Genomic DNA, 21146 nt, shown 5'->3' on the forward strand with positions numbered 1-21146 from the left:
GAGACTGCAGACATGGTACAAGAGATGGTCAGAGACTGCAGACATAGTACAAGAGATGGTCAGAGACTGCAGACATAGTACAAGAGATGGTCAGAGACTGCAGACATGATAGAAGATAGAAGAGCACTAGGGGGGCCAGAGAGCACAGGGGAAGCAGAGAGCACTGGAGGTGCTGAAGGGCACGGTGGGGGGGGGGGGGGGGGCTGGAGAGAATTAAGAGGGGGTTTGGAAAGCATTGTAGGGGGGTTGGAAGGTGCAGGGGGTGGATTGCACTGGGGGGACAGGAGGGGAATCAGTTATTCAGCAGGAAGCTGCAGGAAGAATAGAGAAAGATGAATTCCTCTATATGTAGCAGCCCCATCCCCCTCCTATCCAGCACACACTTTTGCAATGGGCACTCACCTTCTTCCCGCCGAGGCTCCGCCCCTTATTCCAGCCGCTGCTCCGCCCCCTTATTCCCGCCGCGGCTCCGCCCCCTTATTCCCGCCGTGGCTCCGCCCCCCACTAGCAGCACGGACTGAAGGAGCTGCCAGCCACTGCAGCTGCCTTCACACTGCGGAATCTGGCTGACTCTGAACACACCGGGCAGGACACCGGCAGACACCCCCCAGTGAGTGGCACCCGGGGCGGGCCGCACCCCCGCCCCCCCCCATTGGTACGCCACTGCCAGCGGCTCCACTAAGGAACATGGGGTGGAAAACCAGTCCCCAAGATGCATGGCTGAGAGAGCGAGGGGAACCACAAGGTGACCAGAGGGAGAAGGGAGAGACCTACTTCTTCCCAGAGCGAGAGAGTGGGAGTGCAATCCTGAAAAGTGGTAGACCAGAGCACCGCACTGTAAACTGTCAAACTGTAAACGCCTCTCATCAGAGGCGGATGAGAGTGAGCAGCTATCTGATCCCTGGAACCCTGGTTGCTGTATCGTAGGAAGTGGTGAGAGGCCTCTGCAGCCATTATCTTTTGCTGTCTCTATCTACTGCTCCCTCAGAGGCTGAGTTACTAAGAATCGCACTGCCTGCAGGCCTTTTAGACCAGTGGTTCTCAACTCCGGTCCTCGGGACCCACCAACAGGCCAGGTTTGCAAGATAACTAAATTACATCACAGGTGATCTCATTTGCTGCTCAGTGATTGCAGTATTCTAGTCTGCATCCCCCAAGGTAATACTTAAAATCTGGCCTGTTAGTGGGTCCCGAGGACCGGAATTGAGAACCACTGTTTTAGACTGACATAAGGTGCGCCAACGATAAGAGCTCCAGCTAAAGAGTCAGAATAAAAGACTGCTCTCATCTGCTCTCCTCTCATCTGTTTACTTGCTTGGAGAAGGACCACACTTTGGGCCCCTTTGCTTGGAGTGCGCTCTAAGCCAGTGTAGTTCAAAATACATAGTATTGTGTTTTTAGTTTATTATCAAATATCATTATCAAATGGTATTTGTTTGACCTTACCTAAAGCTTTTCTCAATTTAACCAGGTGTGCCAAAAGGATGGAGACTGTTCTTGGAGTCGTGGCACAGAATAAAGAACCCAAAATTATCAAGCGGCTCCTACGGGGCGGCGCTACATAAAATTAAAGCCCTTTCGGGCTTGGCAACTTAAAAGGGGGTTTCCCATTGCTTTGGACAGATTTCCTCTTACTTCCTTGTATGTCTCTGGGCCAGCAAGTGAAGGGAAATCTCCCCATCAGGACACAAAGCAAAAAAAAAAGCATGATGAGGATCATGACCCTTTCCTACTGGATATAAAACAAAATAATATATTTTATAGTTTTAAATTTCCTAAATAGCTTTTATTTATTGTGCTCAGATTGTAGATTTTATGAATTCAATGTTTTTGTAATTGCATTCACTCTTTCACTCATTCACATATTCAATTTTCAGTCTGCAGAAGAGAAAGTTCCTGTCTGGTACATCATGGATGAGTTTGGATCTAGAATTCAGCATTCAGATGAGCCTACATTTGTGACGGCGCCTTTCTACTACGTCCCCCACCAGTTGGCTTACACCATACTGTGGCCCCTCCGAGATATAAGCAATGGAGGTATGTGCACATAAGCTCACAAGTCCTATGCTAAGTGTAGGTTATTGGAAGTAATGTGAGATTTTTTGAGAAGATCAGCTGTCAGGCGTTACATATGATGCATAGACAGTTAAAGTTATATTAAAGTCTAGTTTTTTTGTTTAAATATCCTGGCCCCTCCCTTCTGCTGAGTGCCCCCACAGCAACCAGCTTGCTATGGGGGCACCTGAGCCATGCCGCTGCTCTGCGTGTCTATTCAGACATGGTTCTGTGGTTCACCCCCCCCCCCCCCCCCAATTGGCTCACTGACTTTGACAGCAGTGGAAGCCAATAGCGCCCACTGCTGTGTTTCGGCCAATCAGGAGGGTGAGTCCTGGACAGCTGAGGCACTCGTGCACATCGCTGGGTCAAGATGGAGCTCAGGTAAGTATTAGGGGGTCTGAGGTAGGCTCCTGCACACAGAAGTTTTTTTTATCTTAATGCATAGAATGCATTAAGATAAAAAAAAAAAAACTTTCTGCTGTTAGAACCACTTTTAAGGCTTCATATTCCTGTGTACCCTATGAATATTTAGAATCTCCATGCCCAAACAGTGTGCATTTTCTAAAAAGTAAAAGTTAATGATTTTGGGTCAGTTTAATTTTATAGTGAATGCCCAGCCAAAACTTTCTCTTCAACGAGTGTTAAACCTTCAGTTTTTACTGCTGCCTAAAGGCCCACTCAAGCCGGTTACGATGACGACCAACTGCAGTCAGGTCGAGACCCCGATGAGGACGACGAGCATGCAGATGAGCTTCCCTGAGATGGTTTCTGACAGATTGTGCAGAAATTCTTTGTTTATGCAAACCGATTGTTGCAGCAGCTGTCCGGGTGGCTGGTCTCAGACGATCTTGGGGATGAAGATGCTGGATGTGGAGGTTTTGGGCTGGTGTGGTTACGTTGGATGTACTGCCAAATTCTCTAAAACGCCTTTGGAAACTGCTTATGGTAGAGAAATGGGCATTAAATTCACGGGCAACAGCTCTGGTGGACATTCCTGCAGTCAGCATGCCAATTGCACGCTCCCTTAATACTTGCGATGTCTGTGGCATTGTGCTGTTTGATAAAACCTGCACATTTTAGAGTGGCCTTTTATTGTGGCCAGCCTGAGTCACACCTGTGCAATATTCATGCTGTCTAATCAGCATCTTAATATGCCACACCTGTGAGTTGGATGGATTATCTCAGCAAAGGAGAAGTGTTCACTAACACATATTTAGACCGATTTATGAACAATATTTGAGAGAAATAGGCCTTTTTGTGTACATAGAAAAAGTCTTAGATCTTTGAGTTCAGCTCATGAAAAATGGGGGCAAAAACAAAAGTGTTGCGTTTTTATAATTTTGTTCAGTGTATATAAAAAAAAAAAAAAAAAATTTAAATATATATTTATATTACAGTATCTCACAAAAGTGAGTACACCCCTCATATTTTTGTAAATATTTTATATCTGTTCATGTGATAACACTGAAGAAATTACACTTTGCTACAATATAAAGTAGTGAGTTTACAGCTTGTATAACAGTATACATTTGTTGGCCCCTCAAAATAACTCAACACACAGCCATTATTTTCTAAACCGCTGGCAACAAAAGTGAGTACACCCCTAAGTGAAAATGTCCAAATGAGGCCCAATTAGCCATTTTCCCTCCCTGGTGTCATGTGACTCGTTAGTGTTGCAAGGTCTCAGGTGTGAATAGGAAGCGGGTGTGCTAAATTTGGTGTTATCGCTCTCACTCTCTCATACTGGTCGCTGTAAGTTCAACATGGCACCTCATGGCAAAGAACTCTCTGAGGATCTGAAAAAAAGAATTGTTGCTCTACATAAAGATGGCCTAGGCTATAAAATTGGCAAGACCCTGAAACTGAGCTGCAACGCAGTGGCCAAGACTATACAGCGGTTTAACAGGACAAGTTCCACTCAGAACAGGCCTCACCATGGTCGACCAACGAAGTTGAGTGCATGTTCTCCGCGTCATATCCAGAGGTTGACTTTGGGAAATAGACATATGTGTGCTGCCAGCATTGCTGCAGAGGTTGAAGGGGTGGGGGGTCAGCTTGTCAGTGCTCAGACCATACACTGCACACTGCATCAAATTGGTCTGCATGGCTGTCATCCCAGAAGGAAGCCTCTTCTAAAGATGATGCACAAGAAAACCGTTTGCTGAAGACAAGCAACTGAGGACATGGATTACTGGAACCATGTCCTGTGGTCTGATGAGACGAAGATAAATTTATTTGGTTCAAATGGTGTCAAGCGTGTGTGGCGGCAACCAGGTGAGGAGTACAAAGACAAGTGTGTCTTGCCTACCAGCAAGCATGGGGGAGGGAATGTCATAGTCTGGGATTGCATGAGTGCTTCCAGCACTGGGGAGCCTTAGTTGATTGAGGGAACAATGAATGCCAACATGTACTGTGACATAGTGAAGCAGAGCATGATCCCCACCCTTCGGAGACTGGACCACAGGACAGTATTCCAACATAATGGCCCCAAACCACACCTCCAAGACGACCACTGAGGGTTAAGGTGATAGACTTGCTAAGCATGTCTCCAGACCTAAACCCTATTGAGCATCTGTGGGGCATCCTTAATGGAAGATGGGAGGAGTGCAAGGTCTCTAACATCCACCAGCTCAGTGATTTTGTCATGAAGGAGTGGAAGAGGACTCCAGTGGCAACCCGTGAAGCTCTGGTGAACTCATGCCCAAGAGGGTTAAGGCAGTGCTGGAAAATAATAGTGGCCAGTTAAAATATTGACACTTTGGGCCCAATTTGGACATTTTCACTTAGGGGTGTAATCCCTTTGTTGCCAGCGGTTTAGACATTAATGGCCGTGTATTGAGTTATTTTGAGGGGAGAGCAAATTTACACTGTTATACAAGCTGTACACTCACTACTTTATATTGTAGCAAAGTTTCATTTCTTCAGTGTTTTCACATGAAAAGATATAATAAAATATTTACAAAAATGTGAGGGGTGTACTCACTTTTGTGAGATACTGTGTGTGTAATATAATATAATATTTTTTTTTTTTTTTTCAGTTGTACTTAGCCTTTAGCCTAGTTTTTGTTAGCACTTTATTTCTTTTTTAGTCATGAGTTCTTCACTGTTAGAGCTGGTCCCCCAATTGCAGCCATCTGGTGTGGCTTATCCTCTGCTTGGCTTTTGGAGTACTTCTGCTAGGCTTTGTTTAGGGGCTAGCCTTTAGAGTGACCCTTGGGTACTGTGTCCCACATTTAGCAGATTTCCAGACCCCTTTATGGTAATAGGGTCCTGTAGATATTCTCTGCATTTAACTTAAGTCTTTTGGCCTTTGCTGACACTTGGACAGCTTGCATTTCAGATGCTTAGATGTAGGAGGTGGTTTTTAGGAATCCACCTAGTCTATCATAGCCTTTTTCCATCAGGGAGCCTTTCTGGTTTCTATTGAAATCAATGGTGGGTCCCCTGCCTGTTCAGTTTGTGGCCCAGCCATTCATCCTGTCTCCTGCACCTCGGGTTTTCACCAAAAAGGGCTGAGAGGGTTGACACCAGTGCTGGCCCTCCCATTGTGGAGTACCTAGATGACCACCTGCTGAAGGAACATTTTGGCAGAGATTCTGTTGGACAATGCAGTCTTGACTGTCCAGACATTCCAGGAGTTTAGATGGATCTGAAATCAGTGCTGGAACTGACTCATTACTTGGAGTATCTACTATAGGTCTAGCCCTAGAAACCAAGCAGTATTTTTTTTTTCTTATCCCCAGGAGAAGTTTCAGACTCTCTGATCTCAAACTTGTTCTCTTCAGTCTAGAAGTCATTCGACTCTGCATTTTCATAAGTCCTAGGTCTGATGGTAGCCCTCTTTGAGGCAGTCCCATTTGTCCAGTTTAAAGTGTTAACAAAACCCACAACAATAAAATCAGTATGTATATGCAGTAAAGCATGCTTGTTATGCTCACAGTGGAACCTAGGGGGTTAATACTCTGCATTGTGTAAAAAAGGCTGTTTGATCTTCTTTCCTCTGATCCTCTCCTCCTTCCACTGTCCCAAATATATTTCCTGATAATACAGAGCCAGGGGACAGGCTGCACATGCTCATTTTGGTGTATATTGCTATAGAGTTTTTTTTTTTTCTTGGAAGGGTGCATGTGATAAGCACAGGGCCAATCAGACCCTATTACAAGCTTTAACCAGATACTAATAGAAGTCACAAGACTGCTATATACTGCTGATGAGAAAAGGTATTTAGCAGTTTATGCATTTCCATGTTCTGTGTACTGTGGGAGATCAGATATAGTGACTGCAGGGTCCTGGGTTTAGTAACACTTTAACTCTAGACACCCCTACAACACAACATTTTGTTGTCCTGGAATAAATGTCAGGGGAGGGGTCCCTACACCCAGCATTTTCCACAGCCTGTGCCACAGATGGGGAATGCCAGATGTGGACCTCCTGGCCTCCAGGTTTAACAAATTGGATAGGTTTGCCTTCAGGTTCAGGGATCCGCTAAAGAAGCAGTAGATGCTCTTTCTCTGTGGGATCGGTATATCCTGATCTATACTATTCCTGCCTTGAATCTTCTTCCATCTATGCTTCACAGGATCAAGATGGTGGGCACTCCAGTGATCCTCATAGCTTCAAATTGGCCCAGGCTGATGTGATAAGACTTCAGACACTCTGGGCTTTTCCAGATCTACTAACTCATGGACCAATTTACCATCCTGCTTCACAGTTGCTGAGTTCCATGGCATGGCTGTTTGAAACCTAGGCTCTGAGAGATGGGGCATTTCTAAATTGGTTATTCCAACAATGTTAAAAGCTAGGAAGTCTACGTGTGAAGTCTGTCATTGTACGTGGAAGGCATTCTTCACTTGGTGTGAGCCTTGCGGCTTCCGCTTTTGGATATTCTTAGTGGGACATATATTTCCTTCCTACAGCTGTGTCTTGACCAGCTGTAGGAAAGTCAGCACTATTCAGGGTTGAGTATCTTCTTTTGCTATGTTTTTGTTTGAGACTGTTGGCCTCTCATTTATTTTATTAGGATATTTGTTCAGTGTGTGTCTCTCATGTGGCTCTCTCTTCGCACTCCAGTTACACTATGGGATCTAAATCTGATTCTTTCTGCATATTAAAACCCACCCTTTGAATCTATCAGAGACCTTCTATTTTCCACTCTTACAAGATCGTGTTTCTTGTAGCCATCATCTCTACAAAACTAATTTCTGAGCTGATGTCCTTGTCCTGTAAAGAACCCTTTCTGGTCTTGGACAAGGTGGTGATGAGGCCCAGACTTTCCTTGCTACAGAAGGTAGTTTCTGCCTATTACCTCAATTGGCATCATTCTTATGTCCCTCTGCTTAGCTCCAGTTTATCTTAAGGAGATTTTCTTCATTGCTTGGATGTTGTTTGCGCTGTGGGAGTCTCTGTCACTGCTTCCTTCAGAAGCCATTCTGGATGGTCCCCACAAGGATGCACCAGATTGTCTTTCCACCACCTTCCACCAGGAGGCTCAAACAAACCATTTTTCAAAATATATGAAGCTCTACTAAACGTGACATCCACGACTGCCTTCATGTAGTACCTCCTTTTGGTTCACAGAATTCCGCAATCTAATTTACAGTTAAATATTTCTTACAGAATCATTTTTAATACTTGTAAGAATGTATCAGAATCGTTTCCAAAATGTCTAATCAAGATTTTTTAACTTCTGTCTCTTTTGCTGGACACTATAACAATTCTCATTCTGTCTTTCACCATAAGTAAAGTCTTCTACTTCTATTCTCTTTGTGTAGCTGAACTAGTAGTCTAGGGCTAGGTGGACTACAATAACCAGCTAGTCTTCCCCTATATGATAAGACAGGGATCCAAGCATACTGCAGTTTTTATGTCCCGCTTATATTATGGCTATAGTCCATGGATAATTCCACATCACGCAGTATAAACATCCGCAACTGTCAAACTCTCCATGGTTTGGGCTTTTTTACCTTCCAAGCCTCACTCTCTACACAGTCCAGATGGAGAGAGTTCTCAATCCACTGTGGAGGGCCCTCCACTACCACCTCCACCACTGCCCATTCCTAGCTTAAGCCAATCATACAGTTACAGTCCCCTGATATCCACCTTAATCATCGAGTTGTCATTCTGTCACATGTTCTTCCAATAAAGATTACAAGCGTCAATGCCAACACATAACACATATAAATGTTCTACTGTTGTGACCACTGGGAAACCTGCTTTCAAAAGTTACATGCAATTACATTGGTTTGTGCTGTGATTGAACTGGCAGTTCCCAGTTCTGTTGTTTTCATTGGCCTTTTCTGTGTTGCTCACCTTTTTAGGCTGTTTTTGGACTTCCCAAAGGATAAGAAAGAAAATCAGATTTTTTTTTTTTATTTACAATAAAATTATTTTATTGCGGTCCATTGAGGGACACAGGTCGCACACCATTGTGTTTTGTCATCATTCTCTCTTAAATTGTAATCTCTAACAAGCAGGCCCCTCTGATTCCTCCTATATTAAATTGTATTGTAACTGTACTGTCTGCCCCCATGTAGTAAAGTGCTATGCAAACTGTTGGCGCTATATATATCCTGTATTATTATAATAATAATCATTCTTTCACTACAACCTACCTGTTCATACATGGATCGAAATTTGTCCGATTCAGCAGGGACCAACCAAATTTTGATCCATGTATGAGCAGAAGTACAGAATTTGATCCATCAAGTGACCTCTGTACAAGCGCTCATTCAGATTTTCCCTGGTCGATCAGTGCTGCAGGCTATAGTCTAAGACACTGTATTGTGATGGGTCTCCCTGCTGTCAGAATTCAAAAGCTCAGTGGGCAGCATTCTCCCATCCACCTTGAATGTGTGGATGGGGGAATTGGGTCACTTGTTCAAGCTTCTGGTTGAATGAAAAAACAGATCCATCTATGTGCTGCCTTAGGCATGCTGGTAGGGGGGATTATGCTGGGTTGGTTTACAGATTTTTGGCCATGTCCCGTACTCCTCTGTGAGGCAGTGTAACGTGAAGGTTTAGCACATCCAATGTCCCTAAGAATATTCAATAAACGTTTACGGTAGAGCAGGGAAAGGTAAAAATCCTGTCAGGTAATTACTGCTATCTGGGATTTTGTTAGAGAGATTTCCCCTCACTTTCTGTCATGGTGACAATGTTTTACCAGACAGGAGGTGAGGGGAACTCTTCAAGAGCAATAGGAAATTAGTATTGGAAGGCTAGAGCTCCTGTCACGTTTCTGTCAGTGTCCCTATTGCATATTTTATCTCCCTTCTGAGCTCTGTACATATCTTTTCTTCAAAAGATGTAGAAGAGCTTGGAAACCTGAGAAAACTGGACAAGCGCTCAGACTCCTGACTACATATGAAAACGCAAAAATGTATCTGCTTGACTGAGAGCGGTTCACACTGGGGCGACTTGTGCATTACATTGCACCACGAATTCGGAGCGACTTGCAGAGACTTCACATAATGGAAGTCTATGCAAGTCGCTCCGAGGTCCCCCCGAAATAGTACAGGACACTTTTTCTAAGTCGGAGCGACTTGTGTCGCTCCTATTAGAACGGGTCCTGTAGCAGTCAATGGACCGCGAAGGAGCGCGACTTGTCAGGCTGACAAGTCGCCCGACAAGTCGCGCTAGTGTGAACCGGCTCTTAAAAGTAAAAATAAATAAATGAAATATGTTTTTTATATTTGTATTCCTGAATATAATCGGGGGTAGGAAAAAATACAAAACTGCTATTCATTTCTTTATACAGAGGAAGTTTCCCGTGACTTCACTTACGGAGAGACAGATCCCTTAATACGAAACTGTCTGCTCTTCCCATGGCAATCTGTGGAAAAATACAAAACTGCTATTCATTTCTTTATACAGAGGAAGTTTCCCGTGACTTCACTTACGGAGAGACAGATCCCTTAATACGAAACTGTCTGCTCTTCCCATGGCAATCTGTGGATCTTTCTCACGTTGACTGCCAGACACCAGAACCAACGGAAAGTCATTATCAGGTGAGCTTGTAGTCCTGCTTTCACTTCTGGCAACATATCCCTCTGGATACAGTTTTCTAAACCTCATTGTTTCTTTACCCACTTTAGCTCCGGAAGGATTTGCCCCCTTTCTGACCAGGCCACTTTTTTCAACTTGGCACTGCGTGACTTTAACTGCGCGGTCATGCAATGCTGTACCCAAACGAAATTTGGTGGTATTTGATCACCTGTGCGATTTTTTTTTTTTTTTTTTTTTTTTTTTTTTTTTTGCGCTATAAACAAAAAAGAGCGACAATTTTGAAATAAAAACAAAAAAAAAACAATATTTCTCTTACGTCCTCCGACAGTCGCCGCCTCTTCATATTCGTCACATATGGGGTATTAGACTTTGCTCCGAAGGAGTAGCTAGGCAACAGAATATGTTAACAATAAAGCTTTAACATATCCCACCCTCAAGGGGTGGTCCCCTCAGTCAATACCCTCCTACTTCCTGCAACCATATCTCAGTTTTAATGTCTAGCTTGTCAGGAGTGGCTGGCTCTCTCTGTGCTGGGACTTTTTGTCCCAGACTCTTTCTTCTTTTTGATATTTTGTTTGAGTTTTCTCTCTACCTTTACTTAGCTGTTATTTTTGTCAGCATTAGTTAGTTCTTCGGACGAAGAGGATCATGCGGACTGGGTCTCGGGCTGATCCCCCTGGTCGCAGGTCGTGGGTCAGTGGCTTCCCAGTCTGCCATCGAGCGTTCAGCCAGGTAACGCTCCTGGCACGGTGAACGACCCATCCCTGTTCGGTGCAGGGATGATTGGTGAGGTGGCTACCTCACCGGACGCTGTGCGGTTTCTGAACCGCCATTGTGTGCGTCTTGAGTAGCGACTCTCCCTGCCTCATGTGCAGCGGCTTGTTCGCCTGTGCGGGTTCCCCACGCCATGTGAGGTAAGTGTATCTATGTGGGGACCTGTCTGTCTGGGGGGGTCTCAGTCTGGGACTGTGTAACCTGCCTTTAATCACACTGCTTGTCTCCCTATCTCTCGGCTGCATGCTGTGGGCTGCAAGGGGGGGGGGGGGAGCTGTATGACACTGAGTATGTCAGGCTGGGCAGTGTGAGGAGCTGTGTGCTGTGGGGCATGTTTTTAATGGCATGTTGGGGCATATACAGCGATCGCTGCGGCGATCTAACATGTATCCATATTATGGGATGATATTGTGTGTGATTTTATGCACTGTGGAGCGGCGATTTCGGCGCCAAACGGCGCCATTTTACCGGCGCCCGCTCCGGCCGCATGGTTTACATGCACGGCGGCCATTTTCTTGTAGCCTCCATAGGCTTACATAGAGCGCCCTGGCAGCATCACTTCCTCTCTCCTGGAAGCACCGATCGAGGCAGCAGCAGCAGCGGAGTCTCCTCAGGTTTTATCCTTCTATTCCTGTGTTCCATTGCCTGTATTCAGTCTGTATATTCCCTGTGGGGGTCTCATTGTGCCTGAGTGTGGTGCGGTGGGCTGCGCTTGCCGCGCTTGCTGTAAGGGGGCAGTTAACCCTTGGTTGTCTGGCATACAGGGGCAATGGATTCTCAGGAGGGCAAATTTCCCACAGTCTTGGTGGAAAGCCAGGGGACCGCTGTTTCCCCCCCAGGGGGGGATTTGGCCACTATTGTGGCTGGCCTTGCTGCACAGGTGCAAATGCTGGTGGCTGCTCAATCTACTAAACGGCCCAGAGTTGCTCTGTCCTCTGATTCTGAGGGTGAAGGTGATGGGGCTGTTCTGGCGGGGACCCCCCTATCGGGGTCCCGCTCCTCTCTGGATCTAGTGGGGTCTGAGGTAGAGGCTGAAGTTGAGGGGGTTGATAATTCTCCCCCTGGCTCGCCTGAAGAGCTTGCAATCATGGATGAGTTGATTGCTTCCATTAAGCAGACGCTACGTTTGCAGGACGAGGTGTGTCCCCCAGCTGCCTTGGCGGCTTATGGGACGCAGAGAAAACGCAGGACGCCGCAGGTCTTTCCCTGCAATGCTGATTTTCAGCGCGCTGTTAAGGACCAATGGCGCGATTTGCGCAAGCCTTTTGCGGTACCAAGTAAATTTAAGCTGCGTTATCCTTTCTCGCCTGCCACTGATGAACGGTGGTGTGTGCCTCCGCCAGTAGATCATGCTATTGCGGTTTTGAACAAAGCCACTGCGATCCCTGCAGAGGGATCCCCTATTTTCCGTGATGCCACGGATAGGAGACTGGAGTCTCTTGCCCGTCATACTTATTCTGTTACGGGTTCTATGCTTAAGGCTCTGTTTGCTTCTCTCATGGCGGCCCAGGCGATCGCAAGTTGGACGCAGATGCTTAGGCGCGTCCTAGTGGCCGATTCGGCCTCAGCGGCGACCCTGGATATGGTGGATCAGATCCACCAGGGTGTCATGTATCTGTGTGATGCGGACCTGGACCTGATTCCGTTGGCCGCGCGTGTGCACAGCGTGGCGGTGTTGTCTCGCCGCCTGGTTTGGTTGAAATGTTGGTCGGTGGACCAATCTTCACGTAAAACCTTAGCCAATCTGCCTTATGATGGGTCTCGCCTTTTTGGGGAGTCCCTGGATGTGTTGATTAAGGGGATTACTGGGGGTAAGAGCACTCTCTTGCCCCATTTCCCCAAGGCTAAGGGGGCTTCTGGGAAGAAGCATGCTAATTTTCGGCCCCCTCAGGGGTCCTTTCGTGCCTTTCGGCCGCACTACAAGGGCAAACCGTTCAAGGGCCAGGGCTCTCAGAAGAAGCCCTGGTCTGGAAAACAGAAGTCCGGCCAATCCGGACCTGCGGCCCATAACAGTTCGGCCTGAAGGGGCGCCCTCACCCAGTTTTGGGGTGGGGGGACGCTTGCTCGGTTTTCTTCAGCCCTGGTTGGCCCGTGTGCGGGACAGATGGGTTCTGGAAATCGTTCGATCTGGTTACAAGATCGAGTTTCTCTCTCGGCCAGAGAGCAGATTTTTTCCCTCAAATCTACAACTGTCTCCAGAGCGCCTGCGGGATCTGCACCTGGCGGTGCGGGACCTGAGGGCTCAGGGAGTGGTGGTTCCGGTGCCTCATCGGGACAGATTTCGGGGGTTTTATTCCAATCTGTTCACTGTGCCCAGAAAGGAGGGCAAGGTTCGTCCAATTCTGGACTTGAAAGCTCTGAACCGCTCTGTGCGGGTTCGCAAGTTCCGCATGGAATCCCTGCGGTCGGTGGTGGCTGCCCTGGTTCCGGGGGAATTCATGGCCTCCATCGATTTGAAGGATGCGTATCTTCACATCCCCATATTCGAGGGTCATCAGAGATACCTTCGATTTGCCTTTGCGGAGGATCACTACCAGTTCGTGGCGTTGCCCTTTGGGCTCGCCTCGGCTCCGCGGGTCTTCACCAAGGTGCTTGCACCGGTTCTGGCATTATTGAGAGCCCAGGGCATTTCTGTCCTGGGGTATCTGGACGACATTCTGATTCGGTCTGCGACCAGTCAGGGTCTGGAGAAGGACCTGTCTGTCACGATGCAAACTCTGCAGGAGTTCGGTTGGACGATAAATGTTCCAAAGTCGACTCTGAGTCCGTCGGTTCGTCTTCCCTATCTGGGAATGATACTGGACTCGGTGCAGGCGAAGGTCTTCCTGCCGGAAGACAAACTCAGGACTCTTCAGGAGGAAGTCAGGTCCCTCAGGGACGTTCCGAACTCGTCTCTGCGGACGTGTATGAGATGTCTGGGATTGATGGTCTCGGCTTTCGAGGCGATTCCTTTCGCGCAGTTTCACACGCGGGGTCTCCAAGCGGAGATCTTGTCCAAGTGGGACGGGCGACCTCAATCTCTGGATCTTCAGATCTCGTTGAGTCATCGCACCAGGGAAAACCTCCTGTGGTGGCTCCAGTCCCCGTTGGTGTCCGGGGGCAAGTCGTTTCGTCCGATCTCGTGGACGATAATCACCACGGATGCCAGCCTGTCGGGCTGGGGTGGTGTTCTGGGCGTTCTGTCCGCCCAGGGGACCTGGTCGGAGGGGGAGTCTTCCCTCCCGATCAACATTCTGGAATTGCGTGCGATAAGGCTCTGTCTTCATCGCTGGACGGACCGGCTGCAGGGCTGCCCGGTTCGGGTGCAGACGGACAATGCCACGGCGGTGGCCTACATCAACCACCAAGGGGGCACCAGGAGTGCCCGAGCGGCTCGAGAAGTGGCCGACATTCTGTCTTGGGCCGAGACTCATGTCCCGGCGATAACGGCGGTTCACATTCCGGGAGTGGAGAACTGGCAGGCGGACTATCTGAGTCGCCAGACCCTGGATCAGGGGGAATGGTCTCTCCACCCGGCTGTCTTCCAGATGTTGTGCGCGAAGTGGGGTCTTCCAGATGTGGACCTGTTCGCGTCTCGCCTCAACTACAAGGTGAAGAGGTTCGTGGCAAGGACGCGCGACCCTCGGGCGGACGCGTCGGACGCGTTAGTGGCCCCGTGGCATCAGTACAGGCTGATGTACGCGTTTCCACCGATTCAGTTGCTGTCCCGGTTCCTTCGCAGGTTACACTCGGAACGCAGCACGGTGATTCTTGTGGCACCGGACTGGCCTCGCCGGTCCTGGTACGCAGACCTTGTGAATCTGGCGGTCGACGCCCCCTGGCGTCTGCCTCTTCGGGACGATCTACTGTCTCAAGGACCGATTTACCATCCTGCTTTACAGTCGCTGGCTTTGACGGCCTGGCTGTTGAGACCGAGGTCCTGAAGGAGAAGGGTCTCTCTCCAGAGGTTGTTCATACCTTGATCAACGCGAGGAAGTCTTCCTCGGGAAAGGTTTATTACCGTACTTGGAAGGCCTATTTTGCCTGGTGTGAGTCCAGGGGGTTTTCACCCCGCACGTACTCGGTTTCCCGTGTGCTGTCTTTCCTTCAGACGGGTGTCGATCAGCGTTTGGCGCTGGCTACGATAAAGGGTCAGGTGTCTGCGCTGGCCGTTCTGTTTCAACGTCCCGTAGCTTCCAACTCCTTGGTTGGCACTTTTATTCAGGGTGTGCGGCATCTGGTTCCTCCTAGGAGGGATCCCTTGCCCCCTTGGGACTTGAATCTAGTCCTGTCTGTGTTACAACGTGTTCCTTTTGAACAGATCAGGGAGATCTCGTTGTCTATGTTGTCCAAAAAGGTCGCCTTTTTGGTGGCGATCACTTCGGCTCGCAGAGTGTCGGAACTGGCGGCTTTGTCCTGCAAGTCTCCGTACCTGGTTGTTCATTTGGATAAGGTGGTCTTGCGACCTAATCCTTCTTTTCTGCCGAAACGAGTTTCGGAATTCCATCTTAACGAGGATATTGTTTTGCCTTCGTTGTGCACGAAGCCTAAACATCCTAAGGAGGTGAGATTGCATTCTCTGGATGTTGTTCGAGCGATTAGGGTTTACCTTAAATCGACTGAGTCTTTTCGAAAGACGGACTCCTTGTTTGTTCTTCCAGAGGGTCCTCGGAAGGGCATGGCGGCTTCCGCCTCTACCATTGCCAAATGGATCAGGCAGACCATTGAACAGGCTTATGCCTTGCAGGGGAAGGTTCCCCCTGTGCCTGTGAAGGCGCACTCTACTAGATCTCTGAGTACGTCTTGGGCCTGTCGTCATGGGGCTTCTGTAGCCCAGGTGTGTAAGGCGGCGACTTGGTCGACCGTGCACACTTTCACAAAATTCTACAAAGTAGATGTTCAGGCATCGGCGGATGCTTCCTTTGGCCGCAAGGTTCTTAGTGCGGCTGTTCCCTAGGGTCCCTTGTTGGGGACTCCTGGCTGTTGGGATAAGTTTTGTATCCCCTGGTTTTTTGTCTTTTCCTGGGTTGTTGCTCCTGTTGAGCACTTATTTTTGCTGTTGCCCAGCTGGTTTCCTTCCTTTGGTAAGGTTCCTTTCTTTGATGTGGAGACTGCGTTGCCTTTCGGCGCGGATGCGTTTCCCACCCCTCATGTTTGCACTGCTTTGGGACGTCCCCATATGTGACGAATATGAAGAGGCGGCGACTGTCGGAGGACGTAAGAGAAAACGGAATTTTTGTAAAATCTTACCTGTAAAATTCCTTTCTCTGAGTCCTCCGACAGTCGCCGCCCCCGCCCCTCTTTTGGGGTTTGAATGTATACTCTACTGCTATTCCACTAAAACTGAGATATGGTTGCAGGAAGTAGGAGGGTATTGACTGAGGGGACCACCCCTTGAGGGTGGGATATGTTAAAGCTTTATTGTTAACATATTCTGTTGCCTAGCTACTCCTTCGGAGCAAAGTCTAATACCCCATATGTGACGAATATGAAGAGGCGGCGACTGTCGGAGGACTCAGAGAAAGGAATTTTACAGGTAAGATTTTACAAAAATTCCGTTTTTTCACATTCTGCTATAGAACATTCCCAAAAAAAAAAAAAAAGGAAAAATCTAATTTTTTTAACATTTTAGGCTAAATGTTTTCTGCTACATATTTTTGGTAAAAAAAATCATAAGCGTATTTTGATTGGTTTGCGCAAAAGTTATAGCGTCTACTAACTACGGGAAAGATTTATGTCCTTTTTATGTTTTTGTCTTTTTTTACTAGTAATGGCAGCGATCTGCGATTTTTAGCGGGACTGCGACATTGCGGCGGACAGATCGGACCCCTAACTGACATTTTTGACACTTTTGGGGGTACCAGTGACATTACTACAGTAATCAGTGCTAAAAATATGCACTGTTACTGTAATAATGCCATTGGCACTGAACGGGTTAACCCTGGGGGGTGATCAAAGGGGTTAATGCATGCCTATATGCTTACTAACTGGGGGGGGGGGGGTTCTGTGACAGACACAGACAGATGTGTCTGCTTGGCTGAAACTTCAGATATGTCCCTGACTGTCTCACAGAAGATCCGCCTGCTTTGTTTACATAAGCAGGCGGGTCTTTTCTCCGTTTACCGGATGATCGGGGGAGGCAAGCGGCAATCGCGCCTCTGAAACCCCTTCCCCTCCAGTCACGTAGTACTACGTGACTGGACCCAGGGGAGCCGCACTGCCGCAGTAATATTGGTGTGGGCAGTCGGCAAGTGGTTAAACAAATTGTTTAAAACGTTTCATATCCGGAGATCCTGCGGATCATATCAGCCTGTGACATTGCGGCGGACAGATCGGACCCTTGACTGACATTTTTGACACTTTTTGGGGTACCAGTGACATTACTACAATAATCAGTGCTATAAATATGCACTGTTACTGTAAAAATGACACTGGCAGGGAAGGGGTTAATTTTATTGGAGAGGGAGGGGTTAATGTATGCCTGGTGTTTACTGACATGTGTGGGGGGAGGTGACTGAGTGACACAGGGACAGATTGCGGGTTCAGCTATGCTGAACCCTGCAATCTGACCCTACCTGTCACTTAGGAGATCCGCCCACTTTGTTTACACAAGCAGGCGGATCTCCACACTTGATTCCCCGACGATCGGGGAAGAGCAGCGGCAATCGCCGCTGCTCCTCCCCTAGCCCGACTCCCGCTGTGACTGAATACAGCGGGAGCGAGCCTCCGCGCCGCCCACAAGGGGAGGAGTCCAGCGACGTAGGTCTACGTCGCTGGACGATAACGAGCCACATTGCTGCAGTAGCAGCAATGTGAGCGGACGTAAAGTGGTTAACGTCTATGGGTACAAGACAGATAGAAGTCGCCTTGAAGTAATACAGGAAACTTTCCTAAAGTCAGAGCAACTTCAGTAGTGCTAATTAAGACCGCTCTCATTGACCAAAATGGGATTTTTCTTCCTTTTTTTATACTCCGTTGTGACATGACACTACATGTATTGCAAGACCTTTAAAGTTAAAATGTATAAAAAAAAACTTTGCTCATCTTGTCAAACACTCGCAGACCAAGTTACTTGCAATCCAAGGTTTTACTGTTCTTCCTTTTACAGGCTGAAAACACTAAGCCACTGCCTCACAATTAGCAGGATTTCTAGATAAGAAACTTCAACAGATGCACAAGAAATAAAATAAAGTAATTCCTGTTGCGCCCCCCCCCCCCCCCCCCAAAACGTATATAAATAATTAACCTAGTATAATACACTCACAGACCTCATTCATTAAATATGATTATACTGGAAGAAATAGCTCATCACTGGATTCGTGCACAGTTGGTTTTGCAAGACTTCCATCATACTAAAGAGACTTTTATGCATCACTTTTTTACACTGTGGAGATCTATCCATCTATCTATCTATCTATCTCCTTGAAAAAGTATTTATATCTCTTGAAATTTTCCACATTTTGTCAACTTGCAACCAAAAACGTAAATGTATTTTAGTGGGATTTTATGTGATAGACCAACACAAAGTGGCACATAATTGTGAAGTGAAAGGAGAATGGTAAATGGTTTTCAAAATTATTTTACAAATATCTGAAAAGCGTGCCCTGCATTTTTATTTAGACCCCCTTAGTCAATACTTTAGTAGAACCACCTTTCCCTGCAATTACTGCTAAGTTTTTTTTGGTTATGTCTCTACCAGCTTTGCACATCTAGAGAGTGACATTTTTGCCCATTCTTCTTTGCAAAATAGCTCAAACTCTGCCAGATTGGATGGAGAGCGTCCGTGAACGTCAATTATCAACTCTTGCTCCAGATTCTCAATTGGATTTGGATCTGGATTTTGACTGGGTCAGTGTAAACACGAGTATGCTTTGATCTAAACCATTTCATTTTAGCTCTGGCTGTATGTTTAGGGTCGTTGTCCTGCTGGAAGGTGAACCTCCGATCCAGTCTCAAGTCTTTTGCAGATTCTTAACAGGTTTTCGTCCACAGTATTGCCCTTTTATTAGGCTCCATCCATCTTCCCTTTAACCCTGATCAGCTTCCCTGTTGAAAAAAAGCATCCCCACAACATGATGCTGCCACCATCATGTTTCAGGGTGGGGATGGTGTGTTCAGGGTGATGTGCAGTGTTCGTATTCAACCACACATAGCTTTTTGCTTTTAGACCAAAAAACTTTAATTTTGGTTTCATCTGACCAGCGCACCTTCTTCCACATGTTTGCTGTGTCCTATAACTTCTCGCAAACGGGACTTCTTATGGCTTTCTTTCAACAATGGCTTTCTTCTTGCCACTCTTTCATAGAGGCCAGATTTGTGGAGTGCACGACTAATAGTTGTCCTGTGGCCAGATTCTTGCCCTTAACTGTGGATCTCTGCAGCTTCTCCAGAGTTACCATGGGCCTCTTGGCTGCTTCTCTGATTAATGCTCTCCTTGCCTGGCCTATTAGTTTAGGTGGACGACCATGTCTTAGTAGGTTTGTAGTTGTGCCATACTCTTTCCATTTTCGGATGATGGATTGAACAGTACTCTGTGAGATGTTCAAAGCTTGAGATGTTGTTTTTTTATATCCTAACCCTGCTTTAAACTTCTCCACATCTTTATCCCTGACCTGTCCGCTGTGTTCCTTGGCCTTCACAATGCTGTTTGTTCACTAAGGTTCTCTAACAAACCTCTGAGGTCTTCACAGAACAGCTATAATCATACTGAGATTAAATTACACACAGGTGGACTCTTATTTAGTAATTACATGACTTGTAAAGACAGTTGGTTCCACTAGATTATAGTTAGGGGTATCAGAGTAAAGGGGGCTGAATACAAATGCATGCCACACTTTTCAGATATTTTATTTGCAAACATTTTTGAAAACCATTTATCATTTTCCTTCAACTTCACAATTATGTGCCATTTTGTGTTGGGCTATCACATAAAATCCTAATAAAATACATTTACATTCTTGGTTGTAACATGACAAAATGTGGAAAATTTGAAGGGGTATGAATACTCTTTCAAGGCATTGTGTGTGTGTGTGTGTGTATATATGTATGTGTGTTATTTATATATATATATATGTATGTATGTGTGTGTATATGTGTATATATATAATATATATATATAATATATATAATTTTTAAGCTTGCTATTTATGAATTCTGTAGTATTTACATTTTTTTGCACATGGTATGCACTTTATAAAATTTTCTGTGATTTGCACATATTTATAATTGAGGACTGTGAGTGCATTATATTAGGCTAATTATTCATACACGTTTGGGGAGGCGCAACAGGAATTGCTTTATTTCGTTTATGGATGTGGGAACGCATTATACTGTTTGCAGCCACCCGCACAATAATATTGTCGTTTATTAGATGGTAGCACGGGAATAGAACTCTTTTTCAGATTCCCAAGAAATGATTTGCTTCAGAAAACTGTCTACAATGAAACAAAATGGCAAACATACTAAACAAAAATAGCTTTACTTTAAGGGTCCATTCACACTAGCGCGACTTGTCAGGCGACCAAGTCGCGGTCGGTCGCTCGCCATTGATTAGCACAGGACCCGTTCTAATAGGAGCGACACAAGGGTCCTGTACTACTTTGGGGCGACCTGGAGGCGACTTGCATTGACTTCAATTATATGAAGTCCGTGCAAGTTGTGCCGAAGTTGCCCCTGGAAGTCGGATCGCGCCAGTCTGAATGGGCTCTTAAGGTGATCTTCCTATTGATATGGGAGCTGTCTTAGCCTACTTGCCAAACCAAGTCATCTTTTCTGACAAGTCCCCCTTTGTTGTGTTTGCCTTTACAATAGCTGAATGTTTTTGTATGGTTCAGTTACTGTTTAATTAAATTGAATTGGGCTAAATAATTTATATCTGTTCTATTTTAGTCTATTTTTGAGGAGAATAAAGAGACCCTGCCTCACCCCGTGGAGCCTCCACTTCATGACAAGAGTAAAGTCTTCAAGTATGTAATGGCTTTCTAAAGGTTCTTGCAGGGCTAACCCTCCTAGAACCATATCAGGTGCTTGATAGGCGTAGCCTGCACACTATCTGCTTTCTGACACTGGGTTAAGTTGATGGGGTCATCAGGTGTAGAACCCTGGAATAGGAAGAGCTGCCAAGTGATAGCTTGTGTCTTCTCCAATGTGGTGCCCACTTGGCAGGAGCACACATGCCTACAGAATGCCTACTGTAAGAGCTAGATCTTTACCAGACAGCTTCTTTTCAGATAAGAAAAAAAATGATTAAAGTTTGAGCTAATTGTACATTTTTGAGGGTAAAAGGGTGGATTTTTTACTTTAATGCTGAACTCTAGGAATATATAAAGCTG

General features: G+C 46.4%; 1 protein-coding gene across 1 annotated transcript in view; it reads left to right on the forward strand.

The window, feature by feature from the left end:
• TTLL12 (tubulin tyrosine ligase like 12) overlaps positions 1-21146 on the forward strand; it is a 74383-nt gene that overhangs the window by 37732 nt on the left and 15505 nt on the right. The window contains exons 4-6 of the mRNA XM_082254270.1: positions 1878-2037; positions 9931-10064; positions 20704-20780. Of these exons, the coding sequence (XP_082110396.1) occupies positions 1878-2037; positions 9931-10064; positions 20704-20780 (371 nt within the window). The remainder of the gene's footprint in view (positions 1-1877; positions 2038-9930; positions 10065-20703; positions 20781-21146) is intronic.

This window comes from Pelophylax lessonae (genome assembly GCF_965119305.1).
Source record: "Pelophylax lessonae genome assembly, chromosome: 4".
NCBI lineage: Eukaryota > Metazoa > Chordata > Amphibia > Anura > Ranidae > Pelophylax > Pelophylax lessonae.